Source organism: Anolis sagrei, chromosome 4 (genome assembly GCF_037176765.1).
Source record: "Anolis sagrei isolate rAnoSag1 chromosome 4, rAnoSag1.mat, whole genome shotgun sequence".
Lineage (NCBI taxonomy): Eukaryota > Metazoa > Chordata > Lepidosauria > Squamata > Dactyloidae > Anolis > Anolis sagrei.
In genome coordinates this window covers 239281941-239300274 of record NC_090024.1, presented here as the reverse complement: position 1 = coordinate 239300274, position 18334 = coordinate 239281941, and the positions used below count along the sequence as shown (strand labels likewise).

General features: G+C 43.8%; 1 protein-coding gene across 1 annotated transcript in view; it reads right to left on the bottom strand.

Moving 5' to 3' along the window:
• Window positions 1-18334, bottom strand: part of HELZ2 (helicase with zinc finger 2) — a 76490-nt gene that overhangs the window by 9842 nt on the left and 48314 nt on the right. Inside the window, exons 9-17 of the mRNA XM_060771889.2 lie at window positions 14798-18314; window positions 14048-14133; window positions 13486-13617; window positions 11554-11712; window positions 10672-10813; window positions 9823-9939; window positions 7527-7722; window positions 5381-5515; window positions 1324-1542 (exon numbers count right to left, since the gene is read on the bottom strand). Coding sequence (XP_060627872.2) covers window positions 1324-1542; window positions 5381-5515; window positions 7527-7722; window positions 9823-9939; window positions 10672-10813; window positions 11554-11712; window positions 13486-13617; window positions 14048-14133; window positions 14798-18314 — 4703 coding nt within the window. The remainder of the gene's footprint in view (window positions 1-1323; window positions 1543-5380; window positions 5516-7526; window positions 7723-9822; window positions 9940-10671; window positions 10814-11553; window positions 11713-13485; window positions 13618-14047; window positions 14134-14797; window positions 18315-18334) is intronic.

The window sequence follows — 18334 nt, the reverse complement described above, 5'->3', positions numbered from 1 at the left end:
TTTATATACCGCTTTTCTCAGCCCTTGGGCGACTCATGAGAGTTCTGTGTGCCGTTTGGTTCAATTCCATTGTTGGTGGAGTTCAGAATGCTCTTTCATTGCAGGTGAACTATAAATCCCAGCAACTGCAACTCCCAAATAACAAAATCAATGCTCTCCTCCTCCCCCCCTCCCCCTGCAACCCCACCAGTATTCAAATGTGGGCATATTGTCTGTTTGTGTCAAATTTGGTTCATTGAATGAAAATACATCCTGCATATCAGATATTTGCATTATGTTTCATAAGAGTAGCAAAATGATAGTAATGAAGTAACAATGGAAATAATGTTATGATTGGGGGTCACCACAACATGAGGAACTGCATTAGGAAGGTTGAGAATCACTGATCTACACTGTAGAATGAATGGAGTTTGATGCTGTTTGAACTGCCACGGCTCAATGCTTTGGAATCCTGGGAGATGTAGTTTGGTGATGCACCAGCACTCTATCTCCCTCTACATTCCGCTTCATAGTCTAAGATCAGCCAGGAAGGCCCTGCTCTCGATCCCACCAGCTTCGGAAACATTACTGGTGGGGACGAGGGACGGGGCATTCTCGGTGGTGACCCCCTGCCTGTGGAATTCACTCCCCAGCAAAATTAGATCGCCGTCCTCCCTCCTTTCTTTCAGAAGAAAACTGAAGACGTGGTTGTCGAACCAGGCTTTTGGCTAATGGATATAACAGCACCTGAACAGTGAATTGGACCAGATGGTTGTTATAATGGAAATGCCTTTTTGATTGGATAACTAATGTTGTTTTAATGTATTATATTGTATGATTTTATAATTGTAATTATTGCGGCATCGAATCGTTGCCATTGTTAGCCGCTCTGAGTCCCCCTGCGGGGGTGAGAAGAGCCGGGTAGAAATGCTGTAAATAAATAAAAATAATAATAATACCCAATCTAAGCCCTCCTGACAGATGGCCATCTAGCCTCTGCTCAAAAGCTTCCACCAGACTGGGTTGTTGTAGGTTTTTTCGGGCTATATGGCCATGTTCTAGAGGCATTCTCTCCTGACGTTTCGCCTGCATATATGGCAAGCATCCTCAGAGGTAGTGAGGTCTGTTGGAAGTAGGAAAATGGGTTTCTGTATCTGTGGAAAGACCAGGGTGGGACAAAGGACTCTTGTCTGCTGGAGCTAGATGTGAATGTTTCAACTGACCACCTTGATTAGCATTTGATAGCCTGGAAGTGCCTGGAGCAATCTTTTGTTGAGATGTAGCAGAACCCTATGAAACGGCTCCTGCTTTCTGCTCCAAATGGGATGGCGTCCCTAAACTCACCACTTGCTGCACTTCTTCCAGGTTGGCCCTGGAGTTTTCGTTCCCTTCCTCTGTGGAGACCATGAGGCTCTTCTCCTTGCCTTCTATGTGCCCAAAGATGATGGCGCAGGAGGGCCGGCCGCTGTGGAAGAGGGTGCTGGCGGCACGTTTGAGATAGGGGCAAGTCGTCAGTCTGTTGCTATAAAACGCTTCCGAGGGGAATGCACAGATGTCGCGGTGCTAAAGCGGCAAAAAACAAAACAAAAACAAAACAGGGGCATTAGGACCAAACTCAAGACAGTTTTTAAGGGTAAAACTACAATCCCCAAAAGGCCCTGTTGGCTGAGGGATTCTGGAAAACCTTGTCCATTAAAAAAAACTTTTGCCATTGTGAAAGTTTTCCAAGCTCTGCTCAGAACCACAAAGTATATCAAGTGTGCATATACAATACTAGCTGTCCCCTGCCACGCGTTGCTGTGGCCCATTCTGCGGATCTGGAAAATAGAGTAATGAGAAAGTGTTGGTTTCTAATATATGTAATGTCTTTATGCTTGTGGGTAAACAGTATTTCTTGCTGTTTGTTTGTCAGTGTTGATGTGGTGATTGTCTGGTTTGCCTACTCTGGAACATGCAACATGGAATTGCCCTTCTGTAGGGGTTCCTTTCAAATCTATGATACTATATCTCTGTGTGTGAATCATATCTATCTATATCTATGGCTGGATGGCTCTTTGTTGGGAGGGTTTTGATTGCGTTTTCTTGTTCTTGTGAAGGGAGTTGGAGTGGATGACCTTAAGTATTTTCTGTTGGTCATGGGGGTACTGTGTGGGAAGTTTGCCCCAATTCTGTGTTGGTGGGGTTCAGCATGCTCTTTGATTGTAGGTGAACTATAAATCCCAGTAACTACAACTCCCAAATGTCAAGGTCTATTTCCCCAAACTCCACCTGTGTTCATATTTGGGCATATGGAATATTCGTGCCAAGTTTGGTCCAGATCCATCATTGTTTGAGTCCACAGTGCCCTCTGGATGTAGGTGAACTACAACTCCCAAACTCAAGGTCAATGCCCACCAAACGCTGCTAGTATTTTTTGTTGGTCATGGGAGAACTGTGTGCCAAGTTTGGTTCAATTCCATCGTTGATGGAGTTCAGAATGCTCTTTGATTGTAGGTGAACGATAAATCCCACCAACCACAACTCCCAAATGACAAAATCATAATTTTTTGAGTGATGGTCACTCCTTGTGTTGTGAGACGTTTCGTTGCCAAATTTGGTGTGATTTTGTTCATTGGTTCTTTTGTTTTTAAGGCACTCATTATGCACAGAGCATTTTTATATATACAGATGTGCATATACAGTCAACCCTCCGCATCCACAGATTCTGCATACATGGATTCAATCACTGAATCACTATTTCACCCCTGAATGTAATGGAGCTTGAACATCCATGGATTTGGGAATTCATGAGAGATCCAGAACCAAATCCCAGCAGATCCTGTGAATGGGAGCCTAAGTAAGAGGAGAAAGGATACAAAACTGAGGCTTGATAAGGAGTAAAGGAGTGAAAAAAGAAATGCTGCAGAACCTTTAAGACCAAGTACATTTTTATTTGGTTCTTTCTGACAGAAGGTAAATAGAGGAAAGACGGCATAGATATAGCGTAAATCTGTAAGAGACAGTCCACCAGAGGAGAGAATTGAATAAGGTTTCGGGGAGCTATCAAATAGTTCCAGGGTTGTTGAAGGCTTTCATGGCCGGAATCACTGGGTTGCTGTGAGTTTTCTGGACCATATGGCCATGTTCCAGAAGCATTATTTCCTGATGTTTCACCCACATCTATGGCAGGCAATCTCAGAGGTCACAACCTCAGAGGATGCCTGCAATAGATGTGGGCAAAACTTCAGGAGAGAATGCGTCTGGAATATAGCCATACAGCCCGGAAAACTCACAGCAACCAAGTTCCAGGGTTAATGTATGTTCTAATTGTACAATCTATATAAATAAAAATGTAATGTTTGTTTGTGGGATTCACGTAATGCAAAAACCACTGGACGAATTGACAACAAATTTGGACCCAAAACACCTCGCAGGCCAACGAGTGACCATCACTCATAAAAACACTGGAAAACACAGTAGTAGAGACTTAGAAAGCCAAGATTTAAAGAAATACATTACAATGCATGCGCAAAATCACATATATACACAAACACACATATATACACATATACAAAAATATATACACACATATATGCATATATACACACACAAAACACATATACACTGAAAAGGGGAAGGAAGGAAGGAAGGAAGGAAGGAAGGAAGGAAGGAAGGAAGGAAGGAAGGAAGGAAGGAAGGAAGGAAGGAAGGAGAGAAGGAGAGAAGGGGGAGAGAAAGAGGGAAAGAAGGAGGAAAGGAGAGAAGGAAGGAAGGGAAGGTAGAGAAGGAAAGAAAGTAGGAAATAAAAAGTGAAAGAAGGAAAGAGAGAGGGAAAGAAGGAGAGAAGGAACAAAGGAAGGGAGGTAAGGAAGGAAAGAGACAAGGAAGGATGGAACCATAGAGCAAAGGAAGAAAGGAAAGGAAGAAAGAAGGGAAAGAAAGAGGGAAGGGTGGCCACAGCAATTTGTGGCGGGTACAGCTAGTAGTAGTAGTAGTAGTAATAGTAATAATAACAATAACAACAACAACCCTAATTTCAATTTTATTTCTATGTAATTTGCAAAATTCAGACAAATTCACAAATGCTACACATCTGGGTACATCATGTTTACTTAATCTGTCCAGGATGACAAACTTTTGAACTTGTCAATTTTCTAGTTTGCTGCTGTACTAACACTTCCTCTTGTGAGCTGTGTTCTCCAAAATTTATATTCTGTTTCTCTTTATAAGCAATGAAACAGAACACGTATAAAATTTACATATTAATATTGATTTTTTGACTTTGTAAGCCACCTTTCTCTCAGAGAGGGACCAGAAGTGACGCACAGATTACTTAATCCATGCAAGTACATAACATTAAATACCAACTGAGTATGCCTTCTTTGAAATGCCTGTGGCCAGAATTGTTCTAGATTTTGTCATTTTTTTCAAGTCTTGGAATATTTGCATATACATTCATTATCTTGGAGCCCCCGGTGACACAACGGGTTAAACCATTGAGCTGCTGAACTTGCTGACCGAAAGGTCAGCAGTTTGAATCCGGGGAGTGGGTTTGTGTGTGTGTGTGTAGGAGAGAGAAGCGACTTGAGAAACTGTAAGTCCCTTCTGGTGTGAGAGAATTGGCTGTCTGCAAGGACGTTGCCTAGGGGACGGCCAGATGTTTGGTGTTTTTACCATCCTTGAGGGAGGCTTTTCTCACGTCTCCACATGGGGAGCTAGAGCTGACAGAGGGAGCTCAACCTGCTCGCCCCAGATTCGAACCGCTGACCTATCTGTCAGCAGTCCTGCTGGCACAAGGGTTTGACCCACTGTATTATTGAGGGGTCCAAGGAGTGGGGTGAGTTCCTGCTATTAGCCCTAGCTTCTGCCAACCTGGTAGTTTGGAAACATGCAAATGTGAGTAGATCAATAGGTACCGCTCAGGCAGGAAGGTAACGGCGCTCCATGCAGTCATGACCTTGGAGGTGTCTACGGACAATGCCAGCTCTTTGGCATAGAAATGGAGATGAGCACCAACCCCCAGAGTCGGACATGACTAGACTTAATGTCAGGGGGAAACCTTTACCTTTGCTCATTATCTTATAGCTGGAGAACAAGACTAAACACAAAATCCCTTTACGTAGCCTGAAGCCAATTTTATGCACAAATATTTACAATAATTTTGTGCATGAATCCAAGTTGGCGTACATTGAAGACTCAGAAAGCAAAGGTGTCACTCTTACAGCCACTTTTTTCAACGTTTTGGGGGTGCTACACCCCTTATCCCATTGTGGAGGACTAACAGGAAATGTTACATCCTTAGCCCTCCTTCCAAGGAATTCAAAAGGAGGGATAACGTTAGATCCTACCTCTATTTTATCCTCACAACAACCCTATAAGGTAGGACCCCTGGCTCCCACCAAGCAGTTATGTCTCTACTTACCATGCGATACTGGATGGTAAGCATCAAGGCCTCTTGCTTGTAACGCTCAAAGAGTGAGGTCTCCATGCCCATTGCCTTGCACATCTCAACGTGGACCACGGGTCTCAGCTGCTTATGGTCCCCCAGCAAGACAACCTGCAAGAAATGACCGATGTATTAGCCTCCCTCCTGCTCCAAAACAAAAAGCTCCATTTTCCCCAAGCCTTTTGAATCATTATCATATTTGTGTATATTCCCCACCTTTGGGACTCAAGGCAGCAGATAATAATTAAAACAAACATTGTTCAAAACTCACAGTACTTAGAAGCTAAAAAGCAATTAAAATATCATCAAAACATTTTTTTTAAAACCAATATGCCCCAACGGAACAGCCAGCAACAAAATCCAGTAAGAAAGTGAAAAACTTTAAACGAGATTTAAATAATTGCTTGGAAAGTTACCTTTGCAATCTCTGTGAGATAGAAATAGCAAAGCATTTCTAACCACGTAAAAAGTACTGTTTGATGAACATGTGGTCGATTGAGGGCACCTGGGTAATGACTGTGAATGTCATGATGCAATACGTAAGGGAATGTGGTAATGGCTGAGTCACCACATTTATTTATTTATTTTGGTCGAGTCAGGAGCGACTTGAGAAACTGCAAGTCGCTTCTGATGTGAGAGAATTGGGCGTCTGCAAGGACCTTGCCCAGGGGAGGCCAGGGTGTTTTGATCTTTTACCATCCTTGGGGGAGGCTTCTCTCATGTCCCCACCTGGGGAGCTGGAGCTGACAGAGGGAGCTCATCCACCTCTCCCCGGATTCGAACCTGTGACCTGTCGGTCTTCAGTCCTGTTAGCACAGGGGTTTAACTCACTGCGCCACCGGGGGCTCAGTCACCACATGAGGTGAGGTGTATTGCAAAAGGGTCGCATCAGCCAGTATGCCAACCAGTCGCATCAGCCAGGATGTGGTCACAGGGAAAGCCTTGTGACCACATCCTAAATCTGGAAAAGGTGGCCACTGCTATTCTTCAATTCACACAAGGGTGTCTTATTCAAAGAACCATCTTTAAACACTGGCCTCTGGGACAACTTTTCACTACTTCAGTCCTTTTACAGGTGTATTTTTATGTGTGACGATGTGAGGGGAAAAATATTTTCTTTTAAATCTTTTTACTGCCTTGTATTGATATATTTTCACCTTTTTAAATTGGCTGGGGCTGTCTTGTGAGCTTTTACGTTGAGGCTTTTCTATTACAGGCTTGAGACACTCTTGTAGTAAACGAAGTAACAAAGTTTATTTATAGCTTCTGGCTCCAATGCTTATGGTTACATTTGTTTGTTCTGTTACAGTCTTGAGTCTTACATTCAATATCATTCACTTAGTTAACTTTCCTATCAAACTTCAACTGTTTCACATCAACAACTATGTTACTTTTTCATACACTCTTGACAGAACTATATTCCGCCTTAAACCACACTGGCACTTCTTTATTTTCCTTAAAACTTAAGCTCCATTTTCCTAACTGCTTTTCTCTCACATAAGTTCCTAACTGTCCTTCACAAACAGGAATCCCTAACGGACTTCTTCTGACTCTCTAACTGCCTATTTTTAAACTTAACTCCGCCCCTTTGGAATGTTCAGCTCTCTTCCCCCCAACTGCCATTCTGGCTCAGTGGCCCTTTCAAATCCTGGCCTTCACTCATCTGCATACGACCAATCGGCTGCACATATGCAAATTTATCTTGCCTCTACTGTTGCTACCCTATTTCTGCCAATTCTGCCACATTGCAACATAGAGCTATACAAAAAAAAAAATTTAACATAGAGTCCAGTGGAGTTTTCTTCACCGAAGGTTTTGAAGCAGAGGCTGGATATCCATCTGTTAGGAGTGCTTTGATTGTGTGTCCCTGTATGGCAAGGGGTTGGATTCGATGGCCCTTATGGTCCCTTCCAACACTATGATTATATGGAAGTTCTAAAAGGATGGTATGTGGGTTGGACTTCATGGCCCTTCATGGCCTCTTCCACCTCTACGGTTATATGAAGCACAAGGATCCTGTTTCAGGCTTGCTGGAAGACTGGACAGGGAAAATCCTAAATTGGGCTGGAGGACACAACACACCATTCCCTGCTATTTCCAGGATCACACCCGCCCTACTCACCTTCTCAATGTTTTTGTAGCTCACCAACGGGATGAGGGTCTCTGGCTCCGTGGACATGGCGCACTCATCTACCAGCACTTGCCGGACGTTCAAGAGCTGCTTCAGGCTGCTGCCGCTGGAAGCGGAGCATGTGCACAGGATCACATCATGGCATTCCAGTTCATGGTTCCGGGCCTTGTTCAGCAACTGCTTGTGTCTACAAGGCCACAAAGTAGATCATCCTCAGTTACCAAGAAAAACCCCTTCTCCAAACACTAATTCCAATGGGACAGCGAACCTGTTTTGGAGATGCTACTCCAAAACTTGAGGTGGGATAGATTGTGATTTATAGTTTTTTCAAATCATGCCCTACCTAGATTCCTGCACAATGGACTGAATGTCTCAAAGTCAATCCAGAAAAACAAACCCATACAAAGCAGAGTGCTTATCATTTGTCTGCAGAGTATAACTGCCCTTTTTTTATATCCACCGTTCCTCGTCATCTGCCAGGGACAAAAGTGAATGATGCAACCCTCGTCATGACTTTCACATGGTCATGACTCAGTTTCTTGAACCTGCCCCTCAAATTACAAATCACCACCTACGTAATCATTCAACAGATGTATGACCACATGTTCATTAGAATTGTATTTTCCACCAGCCAATGCGTACCTATCTAACAATGCATTATATATGTAACACTCTGCCCAGGTGAAGAGTCCCTAGGAATCATTCGAGTCCAATGGTTTATACTTCAGCAGCATTTCTAAGTTTTAATGATGGGAAAATCTATATGTAGGGGAACCACAAATTAATGATTGAAGTGTTCGGCTCTTATCTTGGAAATGTCATACTTCTGCCCCACAAATATTCTTCAATGCCTTCTTTATCCCCTGAATGCAAACATTCCCCATAAAAACTTGAAATTCAGGTCACGGATGTCACGAAAATATCATTGCAGATTTGATAAATGTGGATTTAATGATGTGTGGGAATGAATGGAAGAATGGAAGAAGAATGTATGGATGGAGCTAATAATTTTGGAGACACCAGTACAATATTAAGGCCTGCAATAACAAACTACCTGCTTTCTGGACTGTAATTAAAAGTTGCTAATAAGACCTGAAAAGTAAACCCTGATAAGAATTGGGAGAGTGATAACAGAAATGTTTGCAATGTTAAGAAGGAAGTCAACACAAGGCTCACACCAATCAAGAAGATCAACATCTGGCCAGGAAACTGAGATGGAGCCAGGATGGAAGAAGTCTATCATTAATTTACAATTTTGGGACTACATCAACATTTTTTTTCTCGTGTCAGGAGCGACCTGAGAAACTGCAAGTCGCTTCTGGTGTGAGAGAATTGGCCGTCTGCAAGGACGTTGCCCAGGGGACGCCCGGATAATTGATGTTTTATCATCCTTCTGGGAGGCTTCTTTCATGTCCCCACATGAGGAGCTAGAGCTGATAGAGGGAGCTCATCCGCCTCTCCCCAGATTCGAACCTGTGACCTGTCGGTCTTCAGTCCTGCCAGCACAGGGGTTTAACCCACTGCGCCACTGAGGGCTCCTACATCAACATAATATTCCTATAAAAGACTCAATCTAATAATGCTCAAAATGTGACAGACAGAGACGCTGTTCCCCCGCTATGCTCTGCTCCATGGGAAGGAGATAGTGTACCTATGGATAGTGGCAGATTTGCACGGGAGCAGTCTGGTCACTTTGGGGCTTCTTTCTCAAGGGAAGAGGAAGAAGTGTGCTTTTGGAGTCTTAGATTTTGTGCAGGGAGTCAGGTTCTGCCATATGGAAAACAGAGATCTAGTCCTTGGCATTGTTCTTAGAGAAAGGATGTATTTTGGTGTTTTGAAGTTATGAAAGTTTTGGAACTATACATTGGCAGGCTTGGTGTCCCAGATTGAAGCTACATTCATGTACTTGTCAGGATGCATTCAAACTTGGGAAATGTGTGTTTAAACCAGGTATGAGCAACTTGGGCCCTCCAAGTGTTTTGGACTTTAACTCCCACAATTCCTAACAGCCGGTAGCTGTTAGGAATTGTGGAAGTTGAAGTCCAAAACACCTGGAGGGCCCAAGTTTGCCTATGCCTGGTATAAAAGTACTGCATCAAAACATCGGTTTAAGCCATGCTTTATCAGGCACTCCCAAGATCACACTATAGGTATCCTAGCCATTTTCTATTGTTGGTATTTCTTGGCTGCAATTACATCCATTGACTTCCCAAAAGACAGACACTGAAACATTTTGTTACGGCAACCCTAAATTTCTAAGTTTAGTCTTGATTTGTGTTGTACTCACTTCTCAACTTCCTCCTCTGTGATCTGGTCTCTACATCTCACACGGGCATCAAATGCACAGATTGCACTCGAATAGGGACGTGATGGATGGCGGATCAGATGATGCAAAGTTATTCTCCTGCACAGAAAGAATGGTAATTTTTGTTTCAAAATATCTGGAGAATATTTACACACTCTTCAATAAGCATTGAGTTCATGTGTTCCTCTTCTTCTTGCTTCAAGTTACCATCCTAGTGTTCTCAACTTATTTAGATCCTGACTGGTTTGCATCAAGCCACAGTTTCTTGCTATATCCAAGGCTATATCCAAGTCACAACTGCAAACCAGCTTCAACCCATAGTTGCAGTCCTGGTTTCCATAGTTTGTTATTTCAGACACAATCTATGGTCTGTAACAGACTAGTAAACAACTGATTCAACTGTGAGCAAAGGAAGGCACACAAAAACAAGACCTCTTCCAGGATCACTTTTGGAGAGCCCAAATATTGGTCAGCACAAAGATGAAGAATATCTGCCAAAGTGCAAGGTTCAAGTTCAGACATGATCTTGAGAACCACACCTCAGCATAATTTATCTTCAACCTCTTCCCGTCATTAACTTACAAGTCTTAGCTTAAGCATTTAGAATAGACAGGGACTTAGGATAGGCTTTTGGAATGGGGAACACATGCAAGAAATGGGAAACCATCCAAAATAGTGTCATAAGGAAATGTGGTCCATTTGGGGAGGCCCAAGGGGAGGTCAGATTTTGATCTCAAGAAGGTTTTGTGTGAAACTACAGATCTTTAAATCTGGATGTCATCAGTAAACCAACTCATGTCTGCTGAAGCAAGTAAACCTATATGACTCTACCTGATCTCTGGCTTGGATTTGGATTCCCGCTGGGCTTTCCGGGAAATGTGCAAGCTGCTGCCAGGATAAGGGAATTCCATCAATTCGACTGTTTCTCCATACACTCGAAGAGGCCTCAATCCCCTGATCTTCATCAGCATCTCTAAAGAGGAAGCAAAACAACTACTGTGAAAACAACCCTGTCCAAAGGACTCAGAACTCACCATGCTACGGACTACAACCAGGTCATACAATGAAGTGGGCCCTATCCTACAAGTCCAGGTAAATATTTCCATTCAAATGGATGAGGAAAACAGCGAGTGGTCCTTTGTTGACAACCAGGTTGCTACTGTGGAACAAACACATTTGAATCTAGTTGTTAGTCCCAACTGGGATAGACTCCATCGAATCAATGAGCCTGCATGGGAAGCACATCTCAACAAATGTTGTTGTTGTTCATTCGTTCAGTCATCTCCGACTCTTCGTGACCTCATGGACCAGCCCCTGCCAGAGTTCCCTGTCGGCCGTCACCACCCCCAGCTCCTTCAAGGTCAGTCCAGTCACTTCAAGGATGCCATCCATCCATCTTGCCCTTGGTCGGCCCCTCTTCCTTTTGCCTTCCACTTTCCCCAGCATAATTCCCTTCTCTAGGCTTTGCTGTCTGCTCATGATGTGGCCAAAGTACTTCAACTTTGTCTCAACAAATGGCCTTAAGTAAATGCAAAACAGCTATGGCCAGGCATGGGCCAACTTGGGTCCTCCAGTGTTTTGAACTTTAACTCCCGGTAGGCTGTTAGGAATTGTGGGAGTTGAAGTCCGAAACACCTGGAGGGCCAAAGCTGGGCCATGACTGCTCTTGACGATTCTGGACTTGACTGTCAACATTCAACAAAGATGAAATACCTGCGACAACATCCACAGACTTGTTTGAGGGCCCACAATACAGGATGTGGCTCTTTGCTTTGTCTGGATCATCCAAGGTAGTCTCATTTCCTTGGCATTCTAGATTCAGCTGGTGGAACCAGTAGACAATATGAGTTCCAACTACGGTTTTCCCAGTCCCTGGAAGAGAGAAGCATATATCTCAATGGTAGATCTATCATAATCCAAGAAACATATTCAGAGGAAGCTGTGGTGGCCATGCAGCAAAATGCAACAAAATCCACAAAAGGGCATTTATTGCCCATCACAAATACATCATCAGACAAAAGGATGCTGTAATCACAGGCTTCCTTTTTTGTACCTAAATGTAGAACAGATTATATGAAAGATTGTTGTAGACCGGCAAGGGCCTGATGATTCTGATGAGGATGATGGATTTCAAAATGAAGTGTCTGAGAGCACTCAGGGAGATTTGCAGACAGGCCAGCCTGACCTAGCAGATGCAGTGCATACCACGGAAAGTGAAACTGAACTTTCCCTAGAGAAAAGGCCTTGGGAAGATGGAGAGGGTGCAGAGGTCACAAGGGAGTGTAGATTAGATCTCAGGACACAAGGCAATTAAGGCATTCCCAAAGAATTACAGATAGGAGTTTCAGGTCCAGATGTGGCAAGGATGATGTCATGAGTTGGGTTTAAATTAGGTATTTGATTCTCAGCATTTCAGATAAGACAACTTTGCTGTGGAGAAAGTCTTCTGTTCATGTTGCCAAGTTTCAAGTCTTTGGTTCTTGTAATGTCAAGATTATTGTTTCATGTTCCTGCCTTTGCCTAAATACCTGTTGGAGCTCAGCCTGTGATTGTGTTCCAGGATCAGGGTGCTTTGGATGTGGGGAGTGATGTCAATGTGTTTCAAGATAAGTTTCAAGATGGCAATGGTTTGGTCAGTGATCCTGATGCAGAGAATGACCAGGAGATCCCTGTTCAAAGAGTAGTTTCCCATGAGAATGTCCCTAAGGGGTGTGGGGATGATGGTGTGCTTTCTGAATTGTTACCAGAGAGTTCCCATGATAGGGAACATGAAAACAGCTCGGCACCAGCTGCAGAAATTAAAGAGGAAATGGATAATGAGCAAATAGACAGATGCGAGGAGATTAATCAAAACAGGAGAACCGAATAGTGGCTTCGGTGGTCTGCCAGGCTTCGAGAGAAAAAGATAAGTTCTCAGTTAAAACAAAGCCAATTTCTGAATGCTAGAGACTTAGCTAACGAGGAAATAAAAGTCCCAAGTACAGAATATGTAGTCAGATAAAGCATCATTTGGAATCAAGTCAAGATATTGTTCTTGTTCATGGAAGTTTTGCTTGGGAAATTCATGTTTTAAGTGCCTTTGTTTCATGGTTTGGATTCTTGGATTTTATGCTCTATATTCATGACTTGGGTTCATGTTTCCTGATTCTTTGCATTTTATTTGGGAAGTTTTGCCTTTGTTTTTATGGACTTTGCTGGACTGTTACCCTGTACTACTTTGTTCCTACTTATCTTCCTACCTAATTGAATTTACCTATTTCTTTAAAGTGTTTTTTAGCTTATTGCTTTTTTACTTATCTTCAATAAAAGGATTGTTTTCCATCCAGTGATGTGGTGTTTAAAGTCAGAGGGCTTTTCCTGTCCTGGAGTGCAACAGTACCTTGGAAGAGTTTTGCCTGAACTGAGCTTCCTGTCTTCATGTTCCTACATTTTACCTTGGATTATTTCTACGTTCTTGGATTTCTAGTTCCTGTGAGATTCCCTTGGATTTCTTAAAGACTTTTGTTGCACTCTGACTGCTTTTGTATATTGCTGTTTATATCCTGACTGCTATATTTGGGTATAACCTTTTCCCCCTTTTATTGTTCTTTATTCAGCAAACTCTTTATTATTGGACTGTTGGTCTCTGTAATTGTTTCATCTCACCTGGCGGGCCTTGGATAAGCGTGAATGCCTTTCTCAAAGCTTCGGAAACGGCTCGGCTTTGGCTGGGGTTGAGCGGCTGTGACCTGCCTGGAAGGTCGAAGTTTCTCCGTGTCAGAAGACTGGATTGAATTGCTGCAACAATTAAAAAAATAAATAAATGCAAAGCAGTTACCAAGTAGACATAGATAGAAAAATTCAAGAGTTTATTCCATCACTTGGTAGCTGCATAGAGAAGAGCTAAGGAACTGTGTGATATTCTTGGACTGTGATTCCCAACATACTTCGCCATCATAAAGGACAATGGGAAACCTAGTTCAACAACATTTGGAGTTTTCGATGTATCCTGCACTGGCCCAAAAAGCATTTCTATGAATCGAAAGCAGGCATTAATAAACTTTGGTCCTACAGGTGTTTTGGACCTCAATTCCCGGTAGGCTATTAGGAATTGTGGGAGTTGAAGTCCAAAACATCTGGAGGGCTGAAGTTTGCCCATTCCTCAGCTAGATACTAATCTGGCTACTATAATTTTCCATTCCACAACCAAAGATGTGTTTCTACTTACGGCTGTTGATAGTCTCCCGGCCGAGAGCTATTCCCTTGGCAAGCAGCGTCGCATGTTCCAGTTGCCAAATTGCTTTCTCCTTCCGGCTGTTGAGAAAAGAAGCAATATAGAAATAGCTTTGTCAAAAAAACAGACAGAAAATTAAGGCAGAGCATTCATTCTGTGACACGGCTCAATTTTGGAAGGATGGCCATCACATTTTGGATCTACCTATACCATACTGTGGAGAGAACATCATTGGTCCAAGTATTTTGTTATTAATCTTTTATCACACTGGAAAGCACACATTTTGGTGCCTCAAATGTTTGACCTGTTTTGGGGTATATTTGACCTATTTATTCCAAAAACAGAACCAGTTTTCTCCAATCACTTCTAATTTTTGAGATACAGAAGATATTCCTTCTATCAGTCACCATCTGCTTGCCTGTAGAAAATCAGAATAATCATATCTAGATATACAATGCACTTTTTCAAACTAGCTCCCCAAATAACTCCAGGAACAAACCTACAAACCAAGACACCAAGGCCAGTGTTATCTGTGTATCACCACACTTATATCACTTCCATACCAATTTAATTGGAACAGTTCCATTCTATATAATTTTACAATCCAGAGATTGGGACTCTACAACACAGAACAGCTAAAGTGGTTTCAAGCTGCATTAATTCTACAGTGCAGAAGAATATTTAGAAAGAGAGAAATGGGAAACCATGGGGAAACTAACACAATTCTGAGCCATGCAGACTTACACATCAGGAAGTAACTTTGGGATCAGCTCCACGGTGAACCTGGAAGATGGTTGAGTGACCTCAACTGGAATGTTTTCCATAGACATAAAATGGATGTAGAAGCGCACCATCGTTTCACTACGCGGATCAGACTTCTCATCACTCTCAGACTCTTCGGTACACCCATGGGCTACCCAAGTGTATGTAGCTGGGTCCACTACCAGTCTGCCACTCTGGGTGTGTTCTTTGGTCAAACTCAGCTGTTGGAGTTTGCGGCCCAGAGTCTCCACACTATTCTGGAGTCCATTCGCCTTCAAGTCTGAAAGGCGGATGCAGAGGTAGCAGTAGCTGAAATCCACTTCAATGGCACACTCTTTCAGGAAGGCCTTGGTGAAGGAGAAGGTCCCTTGAAGTTGCCCTTTCTTTGTTCTTCTCTTATCCCAGACGATACTGACATCCTGCAGGACAATGGAATCATTTTCGGCCACAGCGCTAAAAGCCGCTTCCATGTCGGAGAGAGGCAGCCAGATATTGCGATATTCTGAGACGCTCTTGTATTTCTCCTTTGATGCTTTGGTAGCGTAGGAAGAGAAGCAGTCAATGGGTTTCTCTGAGTGCTCCAGACACACATCAAAGCCAGGAGTGATGGTCCACAACTGCACAAAGGGTACCAGGAAACCCCGTTGGACATCTGTGGTGAGCTGGAGGTTCAAGACGTCCCCATCACTGACCTCCAGCGACAGCTCTACATAATGCAAGCACTTGCTCCTCACAATCATCCCAGTATTTTTCCGATGCGTACTTTTGCTCTTCTGAAGGAGGGAGAGGACCTTTTCATATTCTTGGTTTCTGACAGCAGCAAGAATGTTGCACCAGGAATCTGCATTAAAGAGTATGACTCTCTTGTCCTGAAGCACAGATGACTTCAAGGCATGGTCTTTTAAGGTCATCATGGAGTAGATCCTCCTCTTCCACACCAGCTTTATACTTCCCCGTTCCTCAATGAAAAATGGCTGTGCCACAAGCTGGAGAGCTCTATAGTTGATGACCTGAGGATCTGGAAGGGACTCCTTGTTCAGAGGAAACAAGACTTTGAAGTTCTTCGCCACTGATTCAACATTCACCACAAAGGCCACCTTCTGCTGGACCTGTTTTTTTAAACGAGTTGACATCTCCAGAGAGTGGGCCTTCTTTTCATAGGCAGATGCCTTGATGTTCTTCCGACTGAAATCATAGCAAAGCAACTCAATATCCCCTGTGGAATACTGCACCGGTTCCTTCAAGATCACCGAGAGGATGTGTCGCTGGAGCACAACATCTATGTAGCGCCGGATGGGGGAGGTGGCCCAGGTATAAGAATCCACATGCAAGGAATAATGGCCTACTTTGGACAGAGTGGATGAATTAGAGCGTAAAAAATAAGAGCGGCTCAGACGCCTACGGAATTCAAGATTCACTTGGGCCATCTTGGGATGGACATCATCTGTTGTGATCAGGTCAAGAACTTTGGGAATGTCACCAAAATTAGCAGCAGACTTCAGATGTTCCCATAATGATGTCAAGAGTACAAACTTACTACTAGACTCCATGTGGCCTTCAGTGGCTGGATCACCAAGATGATGTGAGAGATGAATAGACAGTGGGATTATATCCATGTATTTGTTTCTCAGTTGAGCAATTTGCTGGGGGTTAGGCTCCATCTGGCAACGCAACGGGGTCAGACTTCTGGTGGGATTCCTGCTGGTGAGTAACTCTCCCACAAAACTGTTGAAAAGGATCATAAACTCTTCAACCATCAGATGGGAACATCTCTGTCCTAGAGTACTGTCCTCATCCACTTGATCGTAGTAACAGTCTTCGTGGAGCCTGGCCATCCGATGGACTTGGGAGAAATGATAAGCCACTGCTACACAATCTTCTAGTGTGTCAAACCTAAGAGGTGACATGCCTACCCTGTAGAAATTCTTAATTATGAGTTCTGCTTCATCATAGGTGAACTGGTGATCTGACCGGATTGTGGACAGACTAAAGAAATGTTTGACCATCTGGTCATTCTTTTTATCCACTATGACAAAGAGAGAGATCACCCGGCGCTCCTTCTGTGGAAGGAGACTGCAAAGGCCTTGGCTGAGCTCAGGTGGGAACATGCAAACCGGCTCCTTCCCAGGAGCATAATAACTAACTCCCCGGTTCTTGGCTTCCTTGTCTAGAGCGCTACCTTTAGGGATGACAGATGCCATGTCAGCAATGTGGATTCCAATCTCATATTCCTGACCCAAATCTCGAACACTGATGGCATCGTCCAGATCTCTAGCCCCTGGGGGGTCAACTGTGAAGGTTTGGTAAGCCTGACAATTGTTCCGATTAACTTTCACGGTGGTGGTTTTGTTGGAGGTGAATTTGGCCACCTCCTTGGTCACTGTGACAGGGTATTCTTTAGTCAAACTGTATTCTACATCAAGGATTTGCAACCCTTCTTCTAGGGTTGAAGCCACGGGAAGGAACTGAGTAACAATCCCCAAAGGATAGTAATACCCTTCCCGCCATTTGAGGACCTGGACCACAAAGAGGCATTTCTTCTTGTCCTCTTGGGTTATCTTCTTGAGACTCTTCAGCTTGATTCTCCCCGCTTTGTCCATACTGCGAATGGGAATGGCATTTGGTTCATCTCTAACCGCTGGCACAAAGATTTTGGTGACCGAGCGGTCAATCGGGGTCATGACACGTAGATCATAATTATCCAATGTGCAGATGAAGACAGGGTTTTCCTCAGCTTTCTTCACGATGCCCACCACTCTCCCATGGAGAGCTCCTTCGGGTGCAGCCTTGGCTGAGCCAGGATACAGAATCTCCACCAAGACCTGGTCACCAGTGAAAGCCATCCCACAGTTAACCCGACCTTTGATGTGGATGTTTAGAGGAGGGCTGTCGTCCAGAGAGAAGGCAGATGCTGAATCAAAATGCTCCTTGATTAATTCACAGCGCTTATAGACGTTGGGACACTTGCGCAGGTACTCCATCATGATCTGCAGCGAGTGGCTGATGTACTCTTGCCTGCTGCTTTCAGGAACGGACTCCTCGGATCTCACGTTTAAGAGGCCTTCCTTTGAGACCGTCACTACGAGGTCTTTGCTCTCATCCAGAAGCTCCTGCAATATGGGGTCGTCAATATTAATGTTTTCTGCCTCGGAGAACCAAAACTCTGCATCACGGCCTTCTTCTTCAGACGCAGGGCTCTCAGTCTTCCAGCTCTCCTGGTCACACACAGCCTGCCTGATCTTCTCCAGGGTCAAGGATTCGGGACTCATGGATTTTTGGCTGATGCACTCCCTGATGAAGCCTTTCCAGACATTGCTGCATCGTCCGTAGGAGCACAAGGCCACCGCATCCCCTACTACAATGACCTGGGATTGAGCCCTCGTCATTATAGTGTTCAGCACTCGGGAATCATTGAAGAAGTCCACATTGGGGGAGCTGATAACGCTGAGGCTTTCCCTGGTATGGACAATGCTGATGATAATAACACGGAATTGTTTCCCTGTTAAAAGAGCAAGAGAG